General features: G+C 40.3%; 2 protein-coding genes across 2 annotated transcripts; both read left to right on the top strand.

Annotated features, from left to right (window-relative positions):
- The first annotated feature begins 38 nt into the window (after window positions 1-38).
- Nup98-96 (nuclear pore complex protein Nup98-96) lies at window positions 39-9,057 on the top strand. Its single transcript, XM_034337551.2, has 26 exons — window positions 39-221; window positions 619-694; window positions 772-981; window positions 1,203-1,649; window positions 1,731-1,814; window positions 1,965-2,144; window positions 2,251-2,378; window positions 2,466-2,781; window positions 2,863-3,049; window positions 3,147-3,258; window positions 3,346-3,486; window positions 3,560-4,660; window positions 4,736-4,879; window positions 4,966-5,056; window positions 5,126-5,272; window positions 5,371-5,538; window positions 5,630-5,809; window positions 5,905-6,134; window positions 6,222-6,462; window positions 6,520-6,660; window positions 6,819-7,098; window positions 7,259-7,525; window positions 7,598-7,909; window positions 7,985-8,082; window positions 8,177-8,423; window positions 8,601-9,057. Exons 2-26 carry the CDS (start codon window positions 664-666, stop codon window positions 8,788-8,790), a joined length of 5,673 nt encoding a protein of 1,890 aa, XP_034193442.2. The 5' UTR covers window positions 39-221; window positions 619-663; the 3' UTR covers window positions 8,791-9,057.
- Window positions 9,058-9,675: 618 nt separating this feature from the next.
- Window positions 9,676-20,771, top strand: stol (voltage-dependent calcium channel subunit stolid). The gene is made up of 24 exons (XM_076691789.1): window positions 9,676-11,143; window positions 11,677-11,758; window positions 11,822-11,932; window positions 12,015-12,240; window positions 12,370-12,501; window positions 12,570-13,184; window positions 13,262-13,398; window positions 13,464-13,544; window positions 13,613-13,693; window positions 13,761-13,835; window positions 13,956-13,970; window positions 14,044-14,151; window positions 14,222-14,293; window positions 14,477-14,618; window positions 14,749-14,970; window positions 15,046-15,139; window positions 16,133-16,165; window positions 16,746-16,850; window positions 16,973-17,085; window positions 17,181-17,317; window positions 17,466-17,635; window positions 17,731-17,948; window positions 18,284-18,590; window positions 18,682-20,771. The coding sequence occupies exons 1-24, from the start codon at window positions 11,046-11,048 to the stop codon at window positions 18,974-18,976; spliced, it is 3,669 nt and encodes a 1,222-aa protein (XP_076547904.1). The 5' UTR covers window positions 9,676-11,045; the 3' UTR covers window positions 18,977-20,771.
- Window positions 20,772-26,848: the final 6,077 nt, after the last annotated feature.

Raw genomic sequence — 26,848 nt, 5'->3', positions numbered from 1 at the left:
TTTATCTTTTATGTTTTGTCCAACCTGTTAGCTGCTCGTTGATGGGCATGGAATGCACAATAACGTTCTTTGCAGTTCTTTGTATCTATCGATCGATTTTTCCGAATTACGGAACTACGCGACGTGTATTGCGTTTATGTGATGTGTTGTTGCTAGTAATTAGCCAGTAATTGCATGTAACTAGCAGTTGATAGTTTGGGCAGAACGAATTATGCGCACGGGTAATAATCCTATTTTCTATCGCGTTCTGTTTCTTAAATTTTCAGACGTTTATATACGATCGAAGGGTTTATTCTATAACCAACTTCTTTGTTGATCAGTTCTTTGTATTGGGTATTCAGTATTCAGGCATATCGTTGAACGAGTAAAGTTTTTTTGTAAAATTCATTTAACAGGAACGTAACGAACACGATTTCGGTGTGTTTTTGTAAGAATTTTGACAAAGGTAAATGATAACGAACTATTAACGGTAACTTTTAGTTGAACGTATTACAAAAACAATACATATAACGTTACGAGCATAATAAGTATCATGCTCATTTACGGTTTATTTATGTTCCAAATATACGACTTAAAAATTTTCCCATTTTCCCATTTTCCCATTTTATCGTATTTTAGGTGGTGGTAAGTGCTGCAAATAAGTAGAAAAGATCAAGTTTCAGCATGTTTGGGCAATCGGGAAATACGTCGTTCAGTGAGTAAATCAAACGATATATTTTGTTTTCTTTCTTTCTTTCAATCGGACGTTATTACATTATTACATTGTTATAGGTGGTTTCAATACAGCAACACAATCCAGTCCGTTCGGACAGTCTGCGTTTGGTAAACCGATAACTACTACAAGCTTTGGTACTTGCACAGCACCGGTCTTTGGTAGCAGCAATACTTCTCTGTTTACCTCAAAGCCTGCAGGCTCTACCACTGGTGGCCTGTTTGGTAATACTACAACATCACCTGCATTTACTCAACCATCTTTTGGAGGTAGTCAGTCGTAAATTATTTATGTAAAATGTCCGTATACATATATCAAGTAGATATAAGTAGGCATAAGACCTTTCTCAGGGGAAAGAAAGAAGGAAGGAAGGAAGGAAGTGTGTTTGTCAAGACAGTTTTGTTTGTAAAATTAAAACTCTACAATTTGTAACAACGTTTGTTACACAATTCGAATAAATATATATATTTTTTTTCTTTGTCGTTTACAGGATTTGGTACAACCAATACAAACACCAATTTATTTGGTAGTCAGCAGAATGCAGGGACAAATCTTTTCGGTACAAGTACACCAACTTCTGCATTTGGCCAATCGAATAAACCAGCAGGTTTTAGTTTTGGCTCAACTTCTGGAACAAATTTGTTCGGACAGCCCCAACAGTCAACTCAACAAACTACACCTTTTGGACAAAGTAACACAACTGGAAACACAAATTTATTTGGTACAACACCTGGTTTCGGCAGTACAAATACTACTACCACGGGTATGACGGGTACTGTGGTTAAGTTTACTCCCGTCATTACTACCGATTCTATGTCAAAAAATGGTATATCTCATACAATATCGGCGAGACATTGCTGTATCGCATCGATGAAAGAATACGAATCAAAGTGTTACGAGGAATTACGTTTTGAAGATTATTCCGTTGGACGTAAAGGTAACGTTGTTGTACATAATTAATACAGGTCTACCTATTTGTTTTACGTACATACAAATGTTTGATTCTATCATTGATCAGGGCCCAGTACTGGGATTTTCGGTACACCTGCGCAGCCTTCACCTTTTGGCAATGCAGGGGCAGGTACTAGTACAGCAACAACGGGTAAACTATTCAATACGATTTATATTTGTGTATTTCGTTAAATATTTAATCTTTAATCTTTAAATGATATCGAATGTAGACAACTAAAAGAAATTCGTGTTCTTCTTCTTCTTCTTCTTCTTCTTATTATTATTATTATTTTGAAATTAGGTTTCGGTGGAATGAGCAGCGGATTTGGAACAACCACTCAATCCGGATCGAGCGGTCTATTCGGAAAACCGATGACGAATTTTGGAACACCTTCGACTACAGCTACGAATAATTTTGCTTTCAGTTCTACTCCAGGCACGAATCTGTTTGGTAGTAACACTCAAAACAAACCATTTGGTAGTAAGTATTGAAGGTTTGAAGCGCAGTGCTATCGGTATCATCGATACACATAGCGTAAGTAAATTGTTTGCTTTAACGAAGAAAGTACAGATAGTTTTATTTGCAGCGGCAGCGCCAACACCGCTATTCGCAACCAGCAATACCAACCAAACTGCTGGTACAGGTTTTGGTGTGATTAATACGGCACAAAACCCCAGTTTCGGATCCACATTTGGCTCGACGCAACCGAACCAGGTAATAGAAATAAATGAGAAAAGATGTATATGCATATACTATAATATATAATATATAATATATAATATATTTTACTTATCATTCTAGAGTATCGGTCTGTTCAATCAAAACAAATCAGCTTTCAACGTACCATCCACGTCATCTAGCACTGGATTCGCCGGGTTTGGTCAAACGGCAGCCATTAATACGGGTACAACTTTATTCGGTGCTAAAGCAACTGGAACGACAGGATTCGGAACAGCACCTACTTTCGGTTCGACCACATCGTCCACTTTTGGAAGTACACCAGGTTTCACCGCTGGTCAAAACCCCGGTTCGTCATTGTTTAACACATCTTTTAAACCTGCGGGACAAACGCCTGGATTCTCTTTTGGTTCTACGTCCGCGCCTACTACTGGACTTGGTAAACTATTTAATCGTATCGGAGCTTTTATTACCGTAATCTATTTTTCGTGTAAATGAAATAAATTCCAATCGTTCCTAGGTACGAATACAGGTTTGACATTAGGCAGTGGTACTAGCTTGTTTGGGCAACAAAAACCAGGAGGCTTGTTCGGTAATACCGGAGGCAACACAACCTTTAATTCATCGGCGTCTTTTGGTTCATCAACTTTCGGAACTAATTTAAACGTAGGAAGTGGCGTTGGAATGGGTTTAATCGGTACCACCGGGTATAATATCTTTACTTTTACATTTCGTTTTGTTGCATTTCATTTTTTATTGTCCTTTAATGATCTGTAATTTTTTTTCATTTTCTTCCTGTAACAGAGCCGCGAACAATCAAACAAAAAGTTCAGGAACCGTGCCAGTGCATCAACAAATTTTGGCCTTAGTATCTGCACCATTTGGTGATTCACCGTTGTTAAAAAATCTTTTACCGGTAAGAAATCTTTTATCTACAATATTTATAAACTGACATAAAAAAGAGTAAAATGTTTTAGTATAAAGAAACGCGTGGTATTTTTAGGCTTCCGGTAAAACGGAAGAATTATTGAAACCCTCAAATGCACCTTCTAAGATACTGAATGGACCTCAATACAAAGTTACAGCAGATAACAAATCTCCAAAAATCAAAGCTAAGGTTGTCACTCCTGCACAATTATCGAAGGTAATTGTGGTATCACCGAAGATGTACTTTTATAGAGTAGTTCTTTTTACACGCATATCCTGATTTTTCGTAGAAATCAATGTTCGAAGGTCTCGAAGAGGAAGATCCACTATCCGAAGCGTTTCAACCCCGTCCAAATGCAAAGCGTTTAGTCTTACGTCCAAAGTCAATATCAAATTCGATAGTTTCGTCGCCAACGGAAAATTCGCAGACAACTGAGAAACATGTAGAAGCCTCTGGGAAAGTTGAAGAAAGAAACAGTTTGACAAATTCGTATATCGAAAACACAACAATCGAAACGGTGGATAAAGAAAATCATAATCAGGATAGTAATCGGCAGTTAACAAACGATCGAAGGTCGTCTTCGTCTTGGTTGAAAACGAGTCTTACGCGTAATTCGACGGGGAAAAATTCGGACGAGGAGATATTCGAGGGGGGGCAACGTTCGCAACGTACGCAACGTACGCAACGTTCGCAACGTTCCTTTTCCGGCTCGAATTTGTCGTCCGAAGAGGTGATAAACAATACCGTTACCGAATTACGATCTTACGGTAACGCTACTCCATCGAATCGCGGCTGTTCCGAAACGAACGCGATTCTCGATACGTCTTTGAAAAATAATTCTTCTCTGGTCGATAAAACGTGTCGAGAGAGTGTAACAGAAAATACCGATTCGAGTCACGAATTGGACGACAGTAGTTCATTCTCGACGAGTGAAACGTGCAATTGGAAAACGAACGCAGCTAATATAACATTGAAACGCGCCGGCTACTATACGATTCCGCCTCTCGATAAATTGGATGATTATATTCGCGGGGAAAGTTGCGTTGTACCGAATTTCACGATTGGTCGGGAAGGATACGGAAACGTATATTTCCCCGATTCGTTCGACATATACGGTCTGAATTTAGACGAAATTGTACATTTTCGACACAAGGAAGTTATCATTTATCCGGACGACGAGAAAAAACCTCCGGTTGGCCAGGGATTGAATCGAAAAGCTCAAGTTACTTTGGATCGAGTCTGGCCACACGATAAATCATTGCACAAACCTATTACCGATCCTCGCCGATTGGTTACAATCGATTACGAAGAAAAGTTACGAAGAGTATCCGCGAAACACGACACTAGATTTCTCGAGTACCGACCCGAAACTGGTTCATGGGTCTTCAAGGTACGAAGACACTCTTTCTGTCTTTTTTTTTTTTGGATTTTTTTCAATTCATTATTACCCGTATCCTTTCTTCAGGTGGATCATTTTTCTAAATACGGTTTGAGCGATTCGGACGAAGATGACAGTAACGGGCCTACGATAAACGATCCGAAAAGATTAAAACTATCCAGAGCGGATCAACAGAAAACCGCAACAAAGTTGGAACAATCAAAAGCACCGGTACAATTTTCTTATCATTCGATGATCGTATTATTAAACTTGGTATACTTTCGACATAGATTCTGACATAGATACTTTTTATGTAGAGTAAGGACGTTGTCACGACTCAGAATGGGAACAGAGGTAGTGCAGATCTTTTGGATTTAAATGCGCATCGAGTTCCAAGACGCAGCATAGGTAAGTAAACTGTACTATTCTGAAATTGGTGTGATATAAAGTTGCCGCAACGAAAGAGGACTTTTTCAGGAGATTACAATCGTGAAAAGCAATTACCGATAAGTCCGACTGGTGATAATGCCCGTATTTTGGGCACTGATAGTCATAAATTACAACTGATGAAGGCCAGTTTCTTCGACGGTGACGATGAAGAGATCAACGAAACTTACGATCAAGGTAAGTACATATTAAGAAGTGTATTTATTTTCATTCAAATCGATTACAATGCTCTTTTTCTTTTTCTTTTTCTTTTTCTTTTTTTTCTTCTATTTTAGAATCGAATCGTGCCTTATTCCTAGCTAGTTACAAAAGTAGTACTATGAGATGTTTCGTGGATAGTGCGGAAAAACCGGAGGAGGATCAAAGTCCGACGTTGCGATCAAATTTAACGATTCGTCGCACACCGTCCATTATTTACGAAGAACCGATAGTTTCGAAGACAGGTGAGAGTTGTTTGCAGCAATATATGTATTAACACTAGTACATTTACAGACGCTAGGTTACACAGATATAATAACGATTTTCCAATGATAGGTAGGAAATTAAAACGGTCGACGGACGTTGTATCTACGAAATCATCGATCATTTATGGAAAAAGCTTTCCTGATCCAACGGTAACTCCGGTGACAGCGATTTTGAAATTGCGTTCCGAAGTGATTCCGTTTTCGAGGTCTATTATATATATGCTAGAATCACGATGTATTGCTGGCACCGGTAAGAGATGGATTAATTATTACTTTTTATTTATTTATTTACTTATTTACTTGTTAGATCGTAAATTTGTGAAAACAACGTATGCTCGTTTACAGGCATACAATTCGGAAGGATGTTTAAACCAAGCTGGGGACGTGGCTTAACATTGCTGACGTTAAGTACGCAAGGACAGGCGCTGAAAGTATCGTTGCACAGCCCTTTCAAAGAAATCGGATGTTACGTGGACGGTCGTTCTCCAGAAGATACATCGTCCGTCGCGATCGTTCAACGGATTGAAATTTTGGGTGGCAGTGGAACGGACGAAAAACATATCGAGAGATTCAAGGTATCCCGCGCTTCGAATAAGTATACTGTTTTACTTATTCTCAAAAGTTAGATTTAATATTCTTAATTTATAATGACGCGATTGAAGAAAAGCATAGAAGGGCATCTAAAACTGCAGTTGTCGCAACGTCTAATGGGTCAGGAAGCAGACTGTCCAATGTTTGTCGTGGATACAGATACTACTAAAGCGAGCATCGCTTTGCACGATCATTGTAGCTTAGCCGAAGAGTTTGCTGATCGATTTACCACGGATTGTTACGCAGCGTACGTTGTTAACGTTTGGAAGCTCTGCGTAGCTCTTTGGGGCACTCTCCCGGACATAAACGCAGGTATGTTGGTTTTATTTTTCACTAAATTATAATAATTTAATTTTGATTACGTTTCAGAAAATACAGGAGGTCATGCCGTTGCAGTAGCACGTCGAGAGGCTATCGGGGAGTGGTTACAAAATTTTATACGACGGACGCTCGAACAAAGAGAAAATACGAACATTAGCAACGACGAAAAGATACTACTTTTGTTGTCGGGTGTGTATACTATAGATTTTGAGAAATCTATACATCGCGTGCAACGATTTTTCTTGCTTGCTAATTTTTCATTATTCTTTTCTTTTTTTTTTTCTCTCTCTCTCCTTTTTTCCGTTTCTTTTTAACCCTACCTACGTTGAACAATTGCGAAACCGAAGCTTTCGAATTGGAGGAAGCGTGTGAAAGCGCGCGAAAACTAGGTGATCATTGTTTAGCACTATTAATGGCACAGTTACGCAGCGGAATGGCTGTGAAAACGTTAATAAAAGAACAAATCGCTTTATGGCAAGATGCCGGTATCGAGGAAAATATACCGTTGGAACGATTGAAACTTTTCGCATTGGTGGCGGGCGAGCCGTTGGTGTCCAGTAAACATGGACTTGTTATTAACGTTTGCGAAGGTCTCGATTGGAAAAGGGCACTGGCTGTGCATTTATGGTAACGTTATCTATCTCGTGTGAAATAGCAATGTAAAATATATACCATTATATATATATATATATATATATATATATATATATATAGAAGAATATCGTAGATGATCTGTACGGTCGACGAAGGTAACGGTAACAGTATTGTATCGTGTATACATTTTCAGGTATTTTTCATCTCCAGTTGCTTCGATAAGAGACGCGTTAGAGTTGTACGAGAACTCGTTTGACACAGGCAAGACGGAATACGCTTACGCAACAGCACCGAAACCCGAATACAAAGGCGACGATTACGAGATTGAAATAACGAACGGGAAAGCAATATACGATCTTTGTTTTCATCTATTGAAATTATTTTGTACCGGTAATCATGGTTTGGGTGAGCTGTTGAATCCAGCGACGCACACCGTCGATCCGTTGGATTATAGATTGAGGTAATTATATTTAATAAGAGATTGTCTGATTGTCGGATAGAAAGGAAGGAAAATGAATTTGTTTAATTGCAGCTGGTTGATGCAGCAGGTGCTGTTAGCTTTAGGTTATTCACACCTTTCGGAACACGTTGCCACTTTAACGCATATCAATTTCGCGACCCAGTTGGAAGCACACGGTCTTTGGCATTGGGCTATATTCGTGATGTTACATATAAGCGATGCGGATAAAAGGAAAACTGCGGTAATCAATTTGTTGCAACGACACGTCGAAATAGAAGATAGAGAGGATTACGTGGAAGAAGAGAAATTTTTAACGGAAGAACTGGGTATACCTTCGATCTGGATTCACCGAGCCAAGGCTGTAAAGAGTTGCGTGGCCAAAAGGTTAGCGTGCACAGTTTATCGGCTGTTTCGATGAGCAAAAATGATTGACATAAAATGATTGTTTTAAACGTTTAGATACGGGAAAGCAGCATTTTACTTGATCAAGGCGGAACAGTGGAATACCGCGCATGAAATTATTATCGAACATTTGGCAGCGGATGCTATAATAAACGGTACGTTTATAAAAATGAAGCATTTAGAAGAGACGATTGGAATATTATAAATGTGTCTTGTAATTTTCTTCTTTTCTTTGTTGTTTTTATTTAGAAAATTACGAATATTTGCGGCACTTGTTACGTCCGTTGATTCCTTCGGAATGTAACAGCACTATAAGCGGATGGAGCTGTCAAGGACAACTGCTTTGGGAATATATGGAGATAACCATGGACATTGAATGTTTGTTACGCGGTGTTGATCCTCGTGGAATAAATAGTAAATTGGAGTCGGTGAAACAGCGATTGAAACAGCTTTCTTTCAACATCAATCACTTTCCATGCCCAACGGCTAAACACAGGTAAATCTCGGCTATATTTGTCTATAAATTAATAAATTAATAAATTAATAAATTAATAAATTAATAAATTAATAAATTAATAAATTAATAAATTAATAAATTAATAAATTAATAAATTAATAAATAAGGTATAAGGTATAATAAGGTTCGGATAGAAATACGCATCTTTCGTTTCAGACTGTGTCAAGCGGAAATAGCAAAAAGGACATTGCATTTGGCTAGAAGTTTGTTGCAATCGAACGGATGTAAGTCTACCTCGATGCTTCAACTGGTATCTGAATTGCCATTGCCAGAAGATTACGCTCAACAGGAGCTTCGTCCTATAGTTAATATGCGTGTATATGAAAATATATATCAACAAGGGTAGCCTTGCGGCGAAAGTTTATAGCCAATCAACCGTTTCATTTCTAATGTGTAATTTCTAATTTGTAATCTGTAATCTGTAATAAGTTGTAATTTGTAGCTAGCGATAACAGAAAGGAGACTTGGATGGTGACTGTAACGATTATGTTTAGTAGTATTAGCAATTATCGTGTTTAATGACAGTAACAAGAAGAAGAAGAAGAAGAAGAAGTACGTGGTATCTAACGTTTGTAAGCTCTGTAAGTAAAAAAGTTTACGTTTGTTGTCTGAATTATTCTATATATAGATTTTTGAAAAAGTTAAGTAACTAAATGAATGAACGAATAAACGAATAAACGAATAAAATTAGTAAAGAATTAATAAAGAATTAATAAAGAAAAGAAAAATAAATCCTATCCGAAAAAAAAAGAAAAAGAAAAAGAGATATACATATATTGGAAAAAATGAAAAATAAATTGTTAAAGTTTACGATAATAATTGTTAAGAAGAAGTAGACTAGTAAATTTAGTTTGTAGGAAGATATCGATACACGTTAAATCAATGATGCTGAGCTTGCGCCGCGTTACAACCCTTCGTATACATGGTACATGTACTACACATATGTATATATGTATGTATAGACGATGGTGCGAGGTCCCGAGTATCTCGTTCTCGCCAAGTCTGAACGGATCGTCGGGAACGTAGTCGATGCTTCGATCACTGGAAGCAGCAGCAGTAAGCCACTACCGTCATTTTAAAGCTTAGCGTCGAGTTGGAGTCAGCTCCGTTAGCAGTGTCATCGTCGTCGTCCCTAGCCCTCCTGATAGGCATCCCCCGTATTGCCGGCATCAGAAACACCGCTATACTACTACTTCGGTTGTGGAATATCGTAACTCTTGAAACATCCGAGTCCAGCGTAGACGTAGTAAGAGTAACGCGTGCGCGCCAACAAACGAACCAGCCAGCCAGCCAGCCAGCCAGCCAGTCAACCAGCCAGCCAGCCAGCTACCTTCGTTTCGAGTACACCATCTTTGCTCGATTTTCATGAGAGAAAGTGTTATCAAAACGGACACGCGCATGTTCGTTTATTTACGAGTAGACGAAGAAAACGTAAAATTTTGCTAAAAATTTCACCGCATCTAAATCTCTGCCGCGTATAAATTCTATTTTATAATTTTTTTTTTCTCTTCCGTTTCCTCCGCGTTCACCCCATTGCTCTTTCTCTCTTCATTTCTATCCCTGTCTTTCTGCTTCCATATTCCCCTTCTCTGTTACTCTCGTTGCCACCCCCTTCTCGCTACCAGTATTCCCTTATCCCACCCTCGTCCTTCATTCTTTTGGGTTCTGTGCGCGTTACGGTGTGAACATACTTGAAAGATCGCGCGACAAGGCGGTAATCGGTGGTGCAATCGTGAATCGTGGAGAAACGAATCGCATCGAAAGCACAATGTCTACTTTATTCGGAAATGAAAAAATACGTGTTTGTATCGAAAGAATAGGATAATAAAGAGGAACGGTGATTTATCCGGCGGGTAAAGTGACATAGGATCGTTTTTCTAGCTTTTTGCCTAGACGTTCGGTCCTTCGGGGGAGCGATCGGTCGATCGGGGGGTGTTTGCGTACGCAGCTACGTCGAAGATGTTCGTTTCCGAGATGATTCGATGGTTAGAGAAACTAGCGTTTCATACTGAAAAATGTGTTTGGTGTTGTTGAGCTAAGTCGTCCTTATCATCTCTTTCTGCTCGTCGTCGGTACATATAATAAGTGTTCGGTTTTCGTTTCGTACAATTGTAAAGATATACATATGTAGACGGTATAGAGTAACGAAACGAAACGAAACGAAACGAAACGAAACGAAACGAAGCGAAAGTATTTAGTTGAGTCGATTAGCGTGTCACTTGTTTGCTCCAAAGTGCATATTTAAAGAAGAAGATAAAGACGACGATGTAGATTTCTTCGTACTGGCATGTACAAAGTTCTTACATATACATATATACATATATACATATATACATATATACATGTATACATATATATTGTAATATATGTATATCTAAGGATAAACAAGATTTCATCGAAACGGTAAATTCACGCACGTAACACTGATTCGCGTACTCCGGGCGATCGATCGCTACTACGAGGGAGCGGTAAGACTAATTCTTTTTGAGAAGTAACGTCGAATTAACGCGTGCGTTTTTCTTAAAAGATTGCGATTGGTTGGTTCGTGTTTGTTTCATCGTTTCCTCTCACATTCGACCGGTCATCGATACTGTCGAAACAATGTTTCTGTCCGTTGAGAAACTGGTCTACTACGGAGTGTTGTTACTTGTATGGATCCGGTCAAGTTATCAACAGGAAGAGGATATACCTCACAACGAGTAAGTGAAAAATCCGAAGCTACCTTTTTCTTACTTTTCGAGTATAAAAACGAACGAAGAAACGAATGGGAGGGGCAAAAGATGAACGAAATATGTATCATGTATGTAAATATTCACATGTATGTATGTATATGGTATAGATAGAGAAAAGCGTAACCGATTCGATAGTGTAAAAGTCGCGAGGGGCGGTTTAACGCACAGGTGTTTGTTATTGTAAACGTATGAAAGGTGGAAGTAAAATTACGTGTGGTTCGAAAAATGTCAAGCACATCTCCGTTAGCGAAGGAAGAACGCAGGCGCAAAGCGAATTACGCATACACAGTCGATTAACGAGAATTAAAATAGACAAGTGTGCGTGCGTGCGTGCGTGCGTGCGTGCGTAGATGGGTGCGTACGTGGGTGAATCTATCAATGGTAACACGTTATGCAGCTGGTGTGATCGGAAGACACGGTTGATCAGAGTCGTTTCGAACAACGTCGACGGAATTGAAAAGTAATCAAAGGATTTATCAAAGAAATTATTCATTTTGTAGGGTAAAAAACTGGGCGTTGAAGTTTGGCGTAGATCTATGGGAGTTTGGGAAACAAGTAACGAAAATGAACGAGATACAAAGGGTAAGAAGAAATAATAAATGTTTAGAGAAGTTAGTTATTAAAATTTGCGTTTCGCGTTTACAGAAATATCACGACATGGGAGCTGAAGTTGTAAGAAAGGATGGTCTCGTCTTAGTCCGAGAAATGGCTGCGGAAGTGAAAAATATGTTGGATTTTAAAATGAACGCCGTCATGGTAAGATAATAAGTAAAATATTTACTTGTAAGTAAGTAAGTAAGTAAGTAAGCAAGTAGGTATTTGGAATTGGAAATTGCAGAGATTAGTGGAGAGCGCAGAGCAAGCGGCGGTATCGGCACCTAGGGATGGAAACGTATCACCAAAGTATTACGCTTCTCAACGGTTTGACAGCAGCAGTTTTACCGGAGATGGGAAAACCTGGACCGGTGAAGAAACTTTTCTTTCTTCTAACCGTCATTTCGATCATTTGGCCGTGAATACCAGTCTATCAACGGTTTTATTACCTGCCGGCGTGAAAGATGTCGGTAAATAAAAATAAGATTAGTTTAGGAAAGAAAATAAAGCCGAGTTTCGTTTATCGTTAGTCGAAAACAGTAGGTATACATATAGTAGAGATTGTAGTTTGTCATTCGCGAAACGGGTAGAATTTTCAGATCAGGAAGTAGCAGCGGCTATCCAATGGAGCGAATATCTGGATCTGTTGTTTGTTAATAATTACGAAAGCGATCCTTCGCTATCTTGGCAATACTATGGAGCAACATCGGGATTCTTACGTCGTTTTCCTGGTAATTGAAACTAGGTTTACTACATAAAGGATAACGAATAAAGGGTAAAGGTATTTTCATTTTCCCAGCTATATCTTGGCCACCGATCGAAGATGGTGGAAGGACCGCGACCACCAGTGGGAGGAAAAAGGGAAACAGAGTTGTTCGAGACGTGTACGACTTTCGAATTTCGAATTGGTTCGTTGGAGCGGCAAACAGTCCGAAAGATTTGGCTATATTAATCGACACGGAATGTTACGCATCTGAAAGAAACAAACGTCTGACAGTCAGCACCGCTAAAACTATACTCGACACTTTGGGTCCTGACGATTACGTGAACGTTTATCGTTACGGAGATACGGCGGAAGAGATCGTACAATGCTTTAAAGACAGTTTAGTTCAAGCATCGCCAGAAAATTTGCACGAGCTGAAAGTGGCGGCAAGTTCGATGAAATACGAAGAAATGCCGACAAACATATCGGCCGCGCTTGGGACTGCCTTTGAAATTCTTCACAGATACAACAGAACGGGTCAAGGAAGTCAGTGTAACCAAGCTATCATGTTGATTACAATGGATAACGCTGGCCTACCTACGGATGTGATTAAGCGTTACAATTGGCCTCATATGCCTGTCCGTATTTTTACATATCTCATCGGTGGTGACAAGAGCCCGGAATTGCGAAACGCAGCATGTGCTAACAAAGGCATGTTTTCTTTTTCTCCTTATTTTTCTCCTTCTTTTATTTTACTTGACACTCTCTTTCACTCTGACGTTTTCTAGGATTTTACGCTCGAGTTAGCGATTTCGAAGATATCAAGAGTAAGGTTTTCGAATACGTAAAAGTGCTTGCGCGGCCTATGGTACTGTATCAACACGATCATCCTATTCATTGGAGTCCGGTCTACGTTGGCGGAAAGGTACCTACATAATTATTCCTACTCTATAATTCTTACTCTCCATTCCTCTCCATTATCGTTCTCAGAGTGGTAGATACGGTAAAGAAAGTTTTGGACAATTGATGACCTCGGTAACAGCACCCATTTTAGATCGTCGAAACCATACGGTAAGCTGGCAATTCGACATTTCGATAATTGGAAACCATTAGGTTAATTCCGTCGCGCTCGTTTATAGGTGAAAACGGCCAACTTGTTGGGTATCGTCGGTACCGATGTACCGATAGAAGAAATTCAAAAACTGGTCCCTCCTTATAAGGTATGCAACCCTTAAATTATTAAATTAATCATTAAACTATGAATTGAACGATTCGATTGGTTCGTAGTTGGGTGTGAACGGATACTCGTTCGTCGTCGACAATAACGGACGTGTCTTGTATCATCCAGATCTACGACCATTGGTGAGTAACAAAGTTCGAGAAGATTGCTCGCTTTCGATAATTACTAACACCTTTCTTTTCTTCATTTTTTCATTTTTTCATTTTTTCATTTTTTCATTTTTTCATTTTTTCTCGATACAGCCAGGAAACGTGGACGTAAGTAAATCGCTTACTCGTCTAATAAATTGTTTTCGAAAACGCAAATACGAACTGGTCGATCTTGTTACAGTACGAGGAAACGTTAAAACCTACGTACATTAGCGTGGATCTGTCGGAGGTCGAACTGGCAGAATACGATGGACCGTTACATCCGTTAAACAATTCTCTTCTTCTGGATGTAAGTGTTGGATTTTACTTGGACTGATTACTTGGACACGTTTCTTCTAGCGTTGCTGTTTCTTTTACAGCTGAGACACGATATGATCGATCAGAAAGAGGGAGAGACGGATTTTGCGATTAAAATTCATTACGATAACATGGTGAGTCGAATGAAGAAAATCGATAACACTCTTGTCTTCTTTTTCTTCCAATTCCAGCTACTATTTTTATCGCGTAAATTGAAAAAATATTATAGAAATTTTGAATTCAGATTTTAATTCGCCATGTTATTTAACGTAGATGCTTTTATTTCTGTTGATGCGCATACACACACATACACACAGAGACGAGTTACCATTAGACGGCACAATTACTTTTATAAGCCGATAGAAGGAACACCGTTTTCATTGGGATTAGCATTGCCCGAAGGTTACGGCATGTTTGAACTGTTGGCCGAACAAGAAATCAAACATTCTATAGTACCTGGTAAGTTGTATTTAAAACGGTTTTTTTTTCCGTGGACGATGAACCGCGATTTGTCAGTATTATTAGCGGGAGGGGGACATGGTGGCAAAAATAAACTAATAAATATTTCATCACTTTTTTGCATTCGCAGTAACCAATTATTTTAAAGGAAGTAATTGGAAGGTACATCCAGATTGGGTGTATTGCGAATATAGTTCGGCTTCCGAAAAATGGTTCTCTTCCCCCGAAGAACGCGTTCTCCATTTTTTGGCAAGAACCGGAAGACCGGGGTGGAAATGGATGTCCTTGAGACCAAGGAGTCCAAGCTCGCATCACAAACAAGCGAGCAAGCCAGACAAAGATGCTTATTACTGTAAGTGTATCGTATTATTATTATAATTATTACTATCATCGTAGAAATTGGTATAATCGACGATTCGTTTCACAGGCGACAAAAGGTTAGTGCAGTCCCTTGTGTTAGATGCCTTGGTCACCGATGGCTTCGATAAAAGAGGTGCAATGCATAAAGAGGATAATCAAAGGTAAGCAACTCGTAAGTGGAATTCACGGATGCATGTCCTCCACACGCGGACACTTGTATACTATATGTACTATATTATACATATATATATATATATATATATGCATTTTCTAAATATGTGTATATATATATATATATATTGTGTACAGAGTGTGGAAATATCGACAATGCACTGCAATGCACTGCAATGCACAAAAGAGCACGCGGTATTATTACGCACCTATGTAACCTTAACGGATACAGTAATACGTACCGTTGCCTCTATTTTTTCTTTTCCCGTTGTCTCGCATAGCCGTGTCGCCAACGAAATCGCGAAAGCAAATAAAATTGTTAACGAAAACGCGAAAGAACGCGGAGTTGATATTGACGACTGAAGCAAAACGGAAGAAGACAAGCGAGAAAACGCGAACAGAGGAAAAATCATAAAAGAAAAAGAAGAAGAAGAAGAAGAAGAAGAAGAAGAAGAAGAAGAAGAAGTAGCAGGAGCATAAGAAGACGACGACGTAGAAGAAGAAGAAGAAGAAGAAGAAGAAGAAGAAGAAGAAGAAGAAGAAGAAGAAGAAACGAGACAGAGTACCGATTTTCGTTGCTCGCGTAAAACGTATCTCGTTATTTAACATCGTTAGACATCGAGAAAATCGCGTTAAATCGCGGAGTGGTAAAAATAGGGGATGCTGTTGATGAAGGTGGTACATGTACGAATCGTTTGACTCGAGAGAAATGAAAAAGAAGAAAAAATGCTTCGAATGAGAGTTAAGAAAAGAAAATCGGAAAGCATTTCGCGATACAGATAAAACGTAGCTTTTTTTGCAGTGCGTATGTGAATTGAATATTATCATAGGTACTTACATAGGTATATTTATCCTCGATTGTGTTTAAATGGTTCTCTAAAATGTGACACGTACTATGCGCAACGGTTAATCTCTTTCATTTACAATGCTACCTTTTATCGCATATTTTCATTACATTTTATATTGTGTGTCTCCACCGCTAGCCCTATTGCCATACTGATGGCTCTACTGCACAGGTAATCCATTATGCACAATTATTTGTATAAGCGCACTCGTCGATATTGCACGGTGACATATGTATATTGTATATCATTCTTCTAAAGGTCGTTGTTACCGTCCGTTTGCCGACCCAATCCCGATCGTCCGACATTCCTTTCTTATTTCTTCGTTGCTTCCGCGCGCAATTTTATTATTCTCTAGATTCTAGATTCTAGATTCTAGATTCTAGATTCTAGATTCTAGATCGTAGATCGATAACATACGATCGACCAACTACAAGGAAATACTTTTTTAAGATTTATCCGGAAAAATTAATTCTTGCAAAGTTGAGCAGTTTGTCGAATCGCGAAATAATGAACGTTAAATGCCAATACGTTAGGCGGTTAATCGATCGGTGTTTAACCAGTTAATACAATATTATCGTATACGGAATAAAAAGTACTTACATGTACTTCACTGCAAATTACCATACGCACATATACTTGTTGAAGATGAAAAGAAAAGAAAAGAAAAGAGAAAAGCATCTAGGATTCATTTATACGTTATCATCTCATCGATTTTCTTTCTGCTTTCGTCTAATTGATTTTCTACTTACAGTCAAGGGAAGGGCAGATTTGGTGTAACACGGAGTTTTATCGCAACTAGAAGCGGTCTTTTTCGTTGGCACGAGCATCAGCAAAACGAAGAAACCATCGAAGAACCGTAAATGTCAAATATTTGCAATCATTTAATTTTTTTAACCGTAACACTCTATCGTGTGCCGTCCATCTCTTCTCGCTTCATCGATAGAATGATATTATTCTTCTTCTTCTTCTTTCGTACAGATCTTTTGCCGAGAAATACGCAAGAGCAATGGACTCATCGTGGTACAAACGCGCCGTGGATCAACATTCGATCGAACCGGAGAGCTTCGTTTTTAGCGTTCCGTTCGACGCCGGTAAGTCGTAGAGACGCAAAGGTGCAACAATCATCATCATCATCATACAGTTATTATCACCTTTTCACAAGTAATTATTTTTTCATCACCACCAGCCGATACCGTTAATCCTTTGGTCACCGCTACTCACGCGGTCTTCATCGGGAAAGGACACAAGGCACCAGCAGCGGTTGTAGGTCTTCAGTTTCAACATTCCTCTCTGGCTTCGCACTTTGTCAATATCACTTCAACGGTAACGTAGTCCTATAATCTATATCGTCTTTTATCTTCTTTTCTTTCTTTTTTTTTCCTTTCTTTTTTTATTTTTCTTTTCATATCAGAGCATAAAATTAGAATAGAGTGTCCATCGATCGGGACGAGATTGAAATTGGTGTTTACAGTGCAGTGGCACGAATTGCAAGAAAAACTGTGCTTCCGAAGAATTGGACTGTTATATCTTAGACAATAACGGATTCATTATAATCAGTGAACGTCACGAGCATACCGGAAAGTTTTTTGGCGAAATAGACGGTACTATTATGGATTCTCTGGTTCAAGATAGAATATACAGGTACAAATTTGGGAACGTAACGAAGCGAATAATCGCGTTGCGCGGCAAAACGAAAGCCGAAACGTGTATGTTTGAGTAAACCGTGTATGTTTCAGAAAAGTAACCGTGACCGACTACCAAGGCAGATGTAGTCCGCAAGAGTCTCATCAATCTGCCGCTTCAAGAACGTTATCGGACTCTATCGTGACCACGATCGCGATATTTGGAAATTTCCTCTGGAACGTGGCTTTCGCTTTTAATTTCCAACATTTCTGGCAAGATGCGTTCGCGTTCGCGTTCGCGTTCGCCGACGAATCTGCTCTGCCATTAGATGGTAATAAATTTCACGGGGACAGAGAAGGTATAGAATAGACGTAGAGTAAATTATTTTTTCAAATACAAATCGTTAATATCACGCACACCTTGAAACATTGCGTATCTACATATTTTATATCTCGTCTATACGATCTTCTCTTAATTTTATCATTTCCTTCGATTGAACAAAGTTTAACGTTCAAATCAACGGCCAACGAATGTACCGCGTCGGTAGTAAGTATATATTGAAATATCTAATAATTTCAGACGATTCGATCTTCACCGACACCGTAGTCGGGGAAGGAGGAGGAGGTGGTGGTGGTGGTGAAGGAGGGGGAGGAGGAGGTGGTGGAGAAGGCGGAGGAGGAAGAGAAGAGGCGCAGGAATTGGAACCGTTTGCTGCCGCTGGAGGAGATTCGACCGACGATCCAACGTTCGGGGAGAACGAACAGTTTCCCAAAGTTCCTGCGATCGCTACTGTTACTCCCGTATCTCCTAGCACAACCAGAGCTACTTCTACCTATTATCCGCAAAAAAAGTTACGCTCGTGCGAAAAGAAAACGGACCTTTATATCTTACAGCCTGAAAGATTGAATACCAGTGGGCAAAGCAATCCTTTGAAGGGCAAGTTAACCAATTGTCACGTGACCGGTTGCGAGAGGTACGTAAAAGTGTTTTATAAGGAAAAGATGTATTCATTCAGCATATAAGCGAACGATATCGCGATGATTTTCTAAACTTTATATTTACAGACCGTTCAGCGTACAAAAGATTCGCCATACGAATTTAATTCTACTGGTGGTAGATACCTTGTGTCCATGCGGAAGTAAGCAATTGAGCATCGAACCGATAGAAGCTCTGACTGAGCCTGGAGCTTGCATCGCGAGAAGAGAACGACTGTATCGTCGGAGACCTCCGAAATGTATCAATTACCATCCAGAAGAAATGGAGATCAAGTTTTGCGGAGATGCGAGTCGACCTTCGCGCCTATATTTCACGTTGTTTATTACCATTTCTATCAACATTTTCGCAAAACCGCTCGCGTGACTTTGTTTAAATTAATTACACGCACGCATACCCAGACGTACACTTACTCGCAAGAGAATGCAACACGACGCAACACGATACACGACAGAGGAGACAAGCGCGCAGACACCCATTAACTTTTCGAAATGAATTTAGCGTTGTCGTTTCTATGAAACAGTTATATATATATATATATATATACACATATAAAAGAAAAAAGAAAAAAAAAAAAAAAATGGTATACTAGTTGATCGGTTTAATACTTGTATTTGACGAATACGTGCATACGAACGAGCAAACGAATGCATGCGAGCGTGCGTGTGCATCCGTGCGCGCGCGATGCATATATGTATCTATATATCGTACGTAGTTACGTATCGGTGCATAAGCGCACAGTCATGCAGATGCACGCGTCTTCTTTTTCGGGCATTGGGCACGCGTGCGCATGCATGCGGAATGTACATATACAAATACACGATATTAATGTTGATCGAGGGAGGTCTACGATTCCATATGTATATGGATGATACATACATATATTATTGTAAATTTTTGTTGCGGGAAACTTGTGAATATTTCCTAATCGTACTATGTCGAATCTAATTCTCCCAACGCCTAACACGAATCGATGAAATCGTTCGTAATTCGCGATACGCTTAAACAGACTAACGATAAGAACGACGATAACACAAGCGAACGTATGTAGAATATATTATTACCGTGGAGCAAGAAAACAGTAGAACGTTTCGTTAGTCGTCGCCGTCGTTGTTGTTTCGAGAGAGCATCAAATTGGAAAAGATAGGACATTTGCACTCGAATATCGGTATTTCTGGGTTCAAACTTTAATCAGAAATGACTGGAACGTACATATGCTACTGCTGGTTAATAGCTTAATACACATATATTTAAAATTCGATTAGGTAGGCAGAATTGTGACTTCGGTAAGAGACGATCGCTATCACAGAGCAGTTGTTCGAATCGGCTTCGATCAATGCGCTGAGAATACAGGTGTCGTTAATCGGTATTCGTGTACATAATTTCGCGTTATGTGTATGTAAATACATAAAAGCAACTGCGACAACTTGACTAGGTACCAATCCCTAGCCCTGCTTCTTTTAGCGAGACTTTTTTCAACTGAAAAGAAGGGATAAAAAAATATTGAACGAAAAGCGTTGTTCGTTCGCAAGGTAGAAAAAAAGTTGCTAAAAATTTTAGATAAATTTATCGTCGCTTTCATAAAACCCCCGCAATTTTACCGTGTATCGTTTCTTTTAAAAACCTTTTACCGTAACGTGTAAGAATGAAAAACCAAAGAACAATGAATGCAATATCGCGCAAAAGTTGAGAAACAACGAAACACCATTGGCGGAATGGAATCTTTAGTCGAAAATTAAAGGAATAGGAAAAGCGAAATCGTGAAACGTATATGTACATACATACACAAGTAGGTACCGATATATGCGTACGCGTGTGTTTCGTCGTCTCTTACGTCGTCTACGTATGCGTAGGTATTATAAAATGTTCCAGAATGTCGTCGTAACGTTAGAAATGGCCACGTTAAGACGGCAATACGGAACATAAAGGACGACGAATGAAAGAACAGAAATGAAACTTTTAATATTCCATTACTATGAATTTCCAAGTTTCTTTATCAAGATTAACTGTAATACACATCGTTCACATATCTGCGACTGTAAAGATGTATCGCTTTAAACGTCGCGACAAAAGCGTGGATTACACTACGAAACTGCTATATCGGGACTGCTATAACTTTACGAGAAGAGTAAACTTTACAAGAAAAAAAAAAAAAAAAAAACGTGTTGCAGGTAAGAAATCGTTTTTCGAACGGCACTTCTAGGTGCTACCATGTCTTCCATTATTTGTATATTGATAATACAGTCGACTATAAATATAAATATGAATATGAATATGAATATGAATATGGATATGGATATGGATATGGATATGAATATGAATATAAACATGAACATGAACATGAACATGAACATGAACATGAATATAAATATGAATATGAATATAAATATAAATATAAATATAAATATAAATATAAATATAAATATAAATATAAATTATAATTATAAATATAAAGAAATAAATTTAAAAGCCATACGTGCTGAACATGCTGTAAAGTACGTATCTGTCTGTACGACGAATAAAATATTAAACACGTAAAATTATGATGTAACTGAAATACGGCATAATAACATTATATAATAAAAATTGACTGCAAGAATGATTATTTCGTTTTCTTTTTTTTTTTATCGATTTCTACGATACTTGGTGCGTTCACCGATGCTACCTCCGAGTACTCAATTTGTTTGAAACTTGGCGCAGTAGTTTGTAATTGAAAGAGTGAAGCTCGGTCGAACGTAGCATAGTTTGAAGCAAGTTATCGAACGAGGAAGCACATATTTTTCCATCGAAGATGAAAGAAACGTTCTTTGTATATTCTCTACAGAATAAACTTTATCCTAAAAGACGTGTAGTACGAATGATAAAAAGAGAAGTTAACGACGAAAGTGCGATTCTTCTTACAGAATTTCAGTTGTAATTAAATTGTACGTATCGATATCAATAATATCGAAACTTGATTCGTATCGATACCAAATATCGATAGAATTGAGAAACATGCTCATCACTTATCGATATTGTATCATAGAATAAGGAATGCATAGATCCTCCATCGCAAGTTGAATTCCGACATAGAGTAAGCAATATTTAAATCTTCCATCGCAAATTGGGTGCAGACACAGAATGAGGAGTATGTAGAGTTTTCAACACACGAAAACTTTGCCTTGGGAAAGAGTATTTTGCGGAAAGGTCGGTCTCGGAAAGTACGGTATGCGGAAAGTTTGTGTTCGGAAAGTCGATTTATACCCTGTGGCTGGGGGTTTAGAATACAGCCACGGTAACCCCTGCCTGTCGTAGGAGGCGACTAAAAGGGGGCGTTGCTACTGCTGATGTAGCTTCGATTTCGGGCCTCGGGCATAGACATAGGAAATATATTTACCTATTTTTCATTTTAGAGCAAGGTTTCTTATGTATATACCGACAATTTCACAAATTTGCGTATAGTTGCTACTCTATATTTAAATAAACTATTATTTCCTATGCCCTACTTTCTACATTCCAAGTTATCTTTTTAACTAACTGTTTTATTGTAGCATACGTTTGAGAATACGCGCAGCCATGATGGCGCTCACGGTCGATCGATTTATCGATCGGGAGTCGTCCATCTAGGTGAACGCGTGAGCAGTGGTCTTCTCGCCGGCTCACGCGCAACGACGCCATTATCGAGCATCGATTCATCAAGTTCGGACTCGTGTTCACTGGATTGTTGAATATCGTTAGTTTAAGTGCAGTTCAGACGAAAAATATGGACCATCGAACGGTTGGTGAAACGCTCAAGATCCGCAGCAACAGTGCAAGCGACCGGAACAATTACAGGATTAATTCATTGTAAACGCGAGCCGCCAACCACGCGTCGATCACCTACATGTTCACGGCCACCATCAAAAGCAGCGGGCTGAATTTATATAATTAACGGCGCTTATTTGCTCGCTGCTAGCACTCTTGTAAATTCTCTATTCAATTTGTATATACCTTTGTCGAAATAAGATGCTATATTTATTGAATATATTTAATATTCCATGACTAAGCCTACCACTGTCATGGCTACCCGTTTCGTTTCCGACCGTTGTTACTTATTACCTATAAATATGTTATTTTTGCAATTATAGTGCGGTTGGAAGTATTCCAAGTCTCCGATCGACTATTTATATGTAAGTTTGATTGCTTGGTGTAATATTTTTACTTGTTTTATCTTATTTCCTTTGAGTGTCCTAACCCTAACCCCTTCCCTTCACCCTAACACCTTCGCCTAACCCCCTCACCCTAACCCCTTCGCCTAATACCCTAACCCTAACCCCTTCCCCTAACCCTAGCATGCTAGGACGTATGTTTGCCTAACATGCTAGGGTTATGGGAAGGGGTTAGAGTTAGGGCACATACCCTAACCCTAACCCTTTCCACTAACCTCCTAACTCTAACCCCTAACCGTAACCCTAGCATGCTAGGACATATGTTTGCCTAACATGCTAGGGTTATGGGAAGGGGTTAGAGTTAGGGCACATACCCAAACCCTAACCCTTTCCACTAACCCCCTAACTCTAATCCCTAACCGTAACCCTAGCATGCTAGGACATATGTTTGCCTAACATGCTAGGGTTATGGGAAGGGGTTAGAGTTAGGGCACATACCCTAACCCTAACTCCTACCACTAACCCCGTAACTGTAACCCCTAACCGTAACCCTAGCATGCTAGGACATATGTTTGCCTAACATGCTAGGGTTATGGGAAGGGGTTAGAGTTAGGGCACATACCTTAACCCTAACCCTTTCCACTAACCCCCTAACTCTAACCCCTAACCGTAACCCTAGCATGCTAGGACATATGTTTGCCTAACATGCTAGGGTTATGGGAAGGGGTTAGAGTTAGGGCACATACCCTAACCCTAACCCCTACCACTAACCCCCTAACTCTAACCCCTAACCGTAACCCTAGCATGCTAGGACATATGTATGCCTAACATGCAAGGGTTATGGGAAGGGGTTAGAGTTAGGGCACATACCCTAACCCTAACCCTTTCCACTAACCTCCTAACTCTAACCCCTAACCGTAACCCTAGCATGCTAGGACATATGTTTGCCTAACATGCTAGGGTTATGGGAAGGGGTTAGAGTTAGGGCACATACCCAAACCCTAACCCTTTCCACTAACCCCCTAACTCTAATCCCTAACCGTAACCCTAGCATGCTAGGACATATGTTTGCCTAACATGCTAGGGTTATGGGAAGGGGTTAGAGTTAGGGCACATACCCTAACCCTAACCCCTACCACTAACCCCCTAACTCTAACCCCTAACCGTAACCCTAGCATGCTAGGACATATGTTTGCCTAACATGCTAGGGTTATGGGAAGGGGTTAGAGTTAGGGCACATACCTTAACCCTAACCCTTTCCACTAACCCCCTAACTCTAACCCCTAACCGTAACCCTAGCATGCTAGGACGTATGTTTGCCTAACATGCTAGGGTTATGGGAAGGGGTTAGAGTTAGGGCACATACCCTAACCCTAACCCTTTCCACTAACCCCCTAACTCTAACCCCTAACCGTAACCCTAGCATGCTAGGACATATGTATGCCTAACATGCTAGGGTTATGGGAAGGGGTTAGAGTTAGGGCACATACCGTAACCCTAACCCTTTCCACTAACCCCCTAACTGTAACCCCTAACCCTAACCCTAGCATGCTAGGACATATGTATGCCTAACATGCAAGGGTTATGGGAAGGGGTTAGAGTTAGGGCACATACCCTAACCCTAACCCTTTCCACTAACCCCCTAACTGTAACCCCTAACCGTAACCCTAGCATGCTAGGACATATGTATGCCTAACATGCAAGGGTTATGGGAAGGGGTTAGAGTTAGGGCACATACCCTAACCCTAACCCTTTCCACTAACCCCCTAACTGTAACCCCTAACCGTAACCCTAGCATGCTAGGACATATGTATGCCTAACATGCAAGGGTTATGGGAAGGGGTTAGAGTTAGGGCACATACCCTAACCCTAACCCTTTCCACTAACCTCCTAACTCTAACCCCTAACCGTAACCCTAGCATGCTAGGACATATGTTTGCCTAACATGCTAGGGTTATGGGAAGGGGTTAGAGTTAGGGCACATACCCAAACCCTAACCCTTTCCACTAACCCCCTAACTCTAATCCCTAACCGTAACCCTAGCATGCTAGGACATATGTTTGCCTAACATGCTAGGGTTATGGGAAGGGGTTAGAGTTAGGGCACATACCCTAACCCCAACCCCTACCACTAACCCCCTAACTCTAACCCCTAACCGTAACCCTAGCATGCTAGGACATATGTTTGCCTAACATGCTAGGGTTATGGGAAGGGGTTAGAGTTAGGGCACATACCTTAACCCTAACCCTTTCCACTAACCCCCTAACTCTAACCCCTAACCGTAACCCTAGCATGCTAGGACGTATGTTTGCCTAACATGCTAGGGTTGTGGGAAGGGGTTAGAGTTAGGGCACATACCCTAACCGTAACCCTTTCCACTAACCCCCTAACTCTAACCCCTAACCGTAACCCTAGCATGCTAGGACATATGTATGCCTAACATGCTAGGGTTATGGGAAGGGGTTAGAGTTAGGGCCCATACCCTAACCCTAACCCTTTCCACTAACCCCCTAACTGTAACCCCTAACCGTAACCCTAGCATGCTAGGACATATGTATGCCTAACATGCAAGGGTTATGGGAAGGGGTTAGAGTTAGGGCACATACCCTAACCCTAACCCTTTCCACTAACCCCCTAACTGTAACCCCTAACCGTAACCCTAGCATGGTAGGACATATGTTTGCCTAACATGCTAGCGTTATGGGAAGGGGTTAGAGTTAGGGCACATACCGTAACCCTAACCCTTTCCACTAACCCCCTAACTGTAACCCCTAACCCTAACCCTAGCATGCTAGGACATATGTATGCCTAACATGCAAGGGTTATGGGAAGGGGTTAGAGTTAGGGCACATACCCTAACCCTAACCCTTTCCACTAACCTCCTAACTCTAACCCCTAACCGTAACCCTAGCATGCTAGGACATATGTTTGCCTAACATGCTAGGGTTATGGGAAGGGGTTAGAGTTAGGGCACATACCCAAACCCTAACCCTTTCCACTAACCCCCTAACTCTAATCCCTAACCGTAACCCTAGCATGCTAGGACATATGTTTGCCTAACATGCTAGGGTTATGGGAAGGGGTTAGAGTTAGGGCACATACCCTAACCCCAACCCCTACCACTAACCCCCTAACTCTAACCCCTAACCGTAACCCTAGCATGCTAGGACATATGTTTGCCTAACATGCTAGGGTTATGGGAAGGGGTTAGAGTTAGGGCACATACCTTAACCCTAACCCTTTCCACTAACCCCCTAACTCTAACCCCTAACCGTAACCCTAGCATGCTAGGACGTATGTTTGCCTAACATGCTAGGGTTGTGGGAAGGGGTTAGAGTTAGGGCACATACCCTAACCGTAACCCTTTCCACTAACCCCCTAACTCTAACCCCTAACCGTAACCCTAGCATGCTAGGACATATGTATGCCTAACATGCTAGGGTTATGGGAAGGGGTTAGAGTTAGGGCCCATACCCTAACCCTAACCCTTTCCACTAACCCCCTAACTGTAACCCCTAACCGTAACCCTAGCATGCTAGGACATATGTATGCCTAACATGCAAGGGTTATGGGAAGGGGTTAGAGTTAGGGCACATACCCTAACCCTAACCCTTTCCACTAACCCCCTAACTGTAACCCCTAACCGTAACCCTAGCATGGTAGGACATATGTTTGCCTAACATGCTAGCGTTATGGGAAGGGGTTAGAGTTAGGGCACATACCCTAACCCTAACCCTTACCACTAACCCCCTAACTCTAACCCGTAACCCTAACCCTAGCATGCTAGGACATATGTATGCCTAACATGCAAGGGTTATGGGAGGGGGTTAGAGTTAGGGCACATACCCTAACCCTAACCCTTTCCACTAACCCCCTAACTCTAACCCCTAACCGTAACCCTAGCATGCTAGGACATATGTTTGCCTAACATGCTAGGGTTATGGGAAGGGGTTAGAGTTAGGGCACATACCCTAACCCTAACCCTTTCCACTAACCTCCTAACTCTAACCCCTAACCGTAACCCTAGCATGCTAGGACATATGTTTGCCTAACATGCTAGGGTTATGGGAAGGGGTTAGAGTTAGGGCACATACCCAAACCCTAACCCTTT

The sequence above is a fragment of the Osmia lignaria genome, chromosome 13 (genome assembly GCF_051020975.1).
Source record: "Osmia lignaria lignaria isolate PbOS001 chromosome 13, iyOsmLign1, whole genome shotgun sequence".
In the NCBI taxonomy this organism is placed as follows: Eukaryota; Metazoa; Arthropoda; class Insecta; order Hymenoptera; family Megachilidae; genus Osmia; species Osmia lignaria.
The sequence above is the reverse complement of the archived record's forward strand: the minus strand, read 5'-3'. Positions and strand labels throughout refer to the sequence as shown.

Bases quoted from the DNA above. Each gene is read 5' to 3' on its own strand.
- Nup98-96 (XM_034337551.2), top strand. From the start codon at position 664: ATGTTTGGGCAATCGGGAAATACGTCGTTCA. The intron at 6,463-6,519 runs GTATGTTGGTTT...ATTACGTTTCAG, and splicing joins TCTCCCGGACATAAACGCAG to AAAATACAGGAGGTCATGCC. The intron at 8,083-8,176 runs GTACGTTTATAA...GTTTTTATTTAG, and splicing joins AGCGGATGCTATAATAAACG to AAAATTACGAATATTTGCGG.
- stol (XM_076691789.1), top strand. From the start codon at position 11,046: ATGTTTCTGTCCGTTGAGAAACTGGTCTACTACGGAGTGTTGTTACTT. The intron at 12,241-12,369 runs GTAAATAAAAAT...TAGAATTTTCAG, and splicing joins TGCCGGCGTGAAAGATGTCG to ATCAGGAAGTAGCAGCGGCT. The intron at 14,619-14,748 runs GTAAGTTGTATT...TTGCATTCGCAG, and splicing joins CAAACATTCTATAGTACCTG to TAACCAATTATTTTAAAGGA.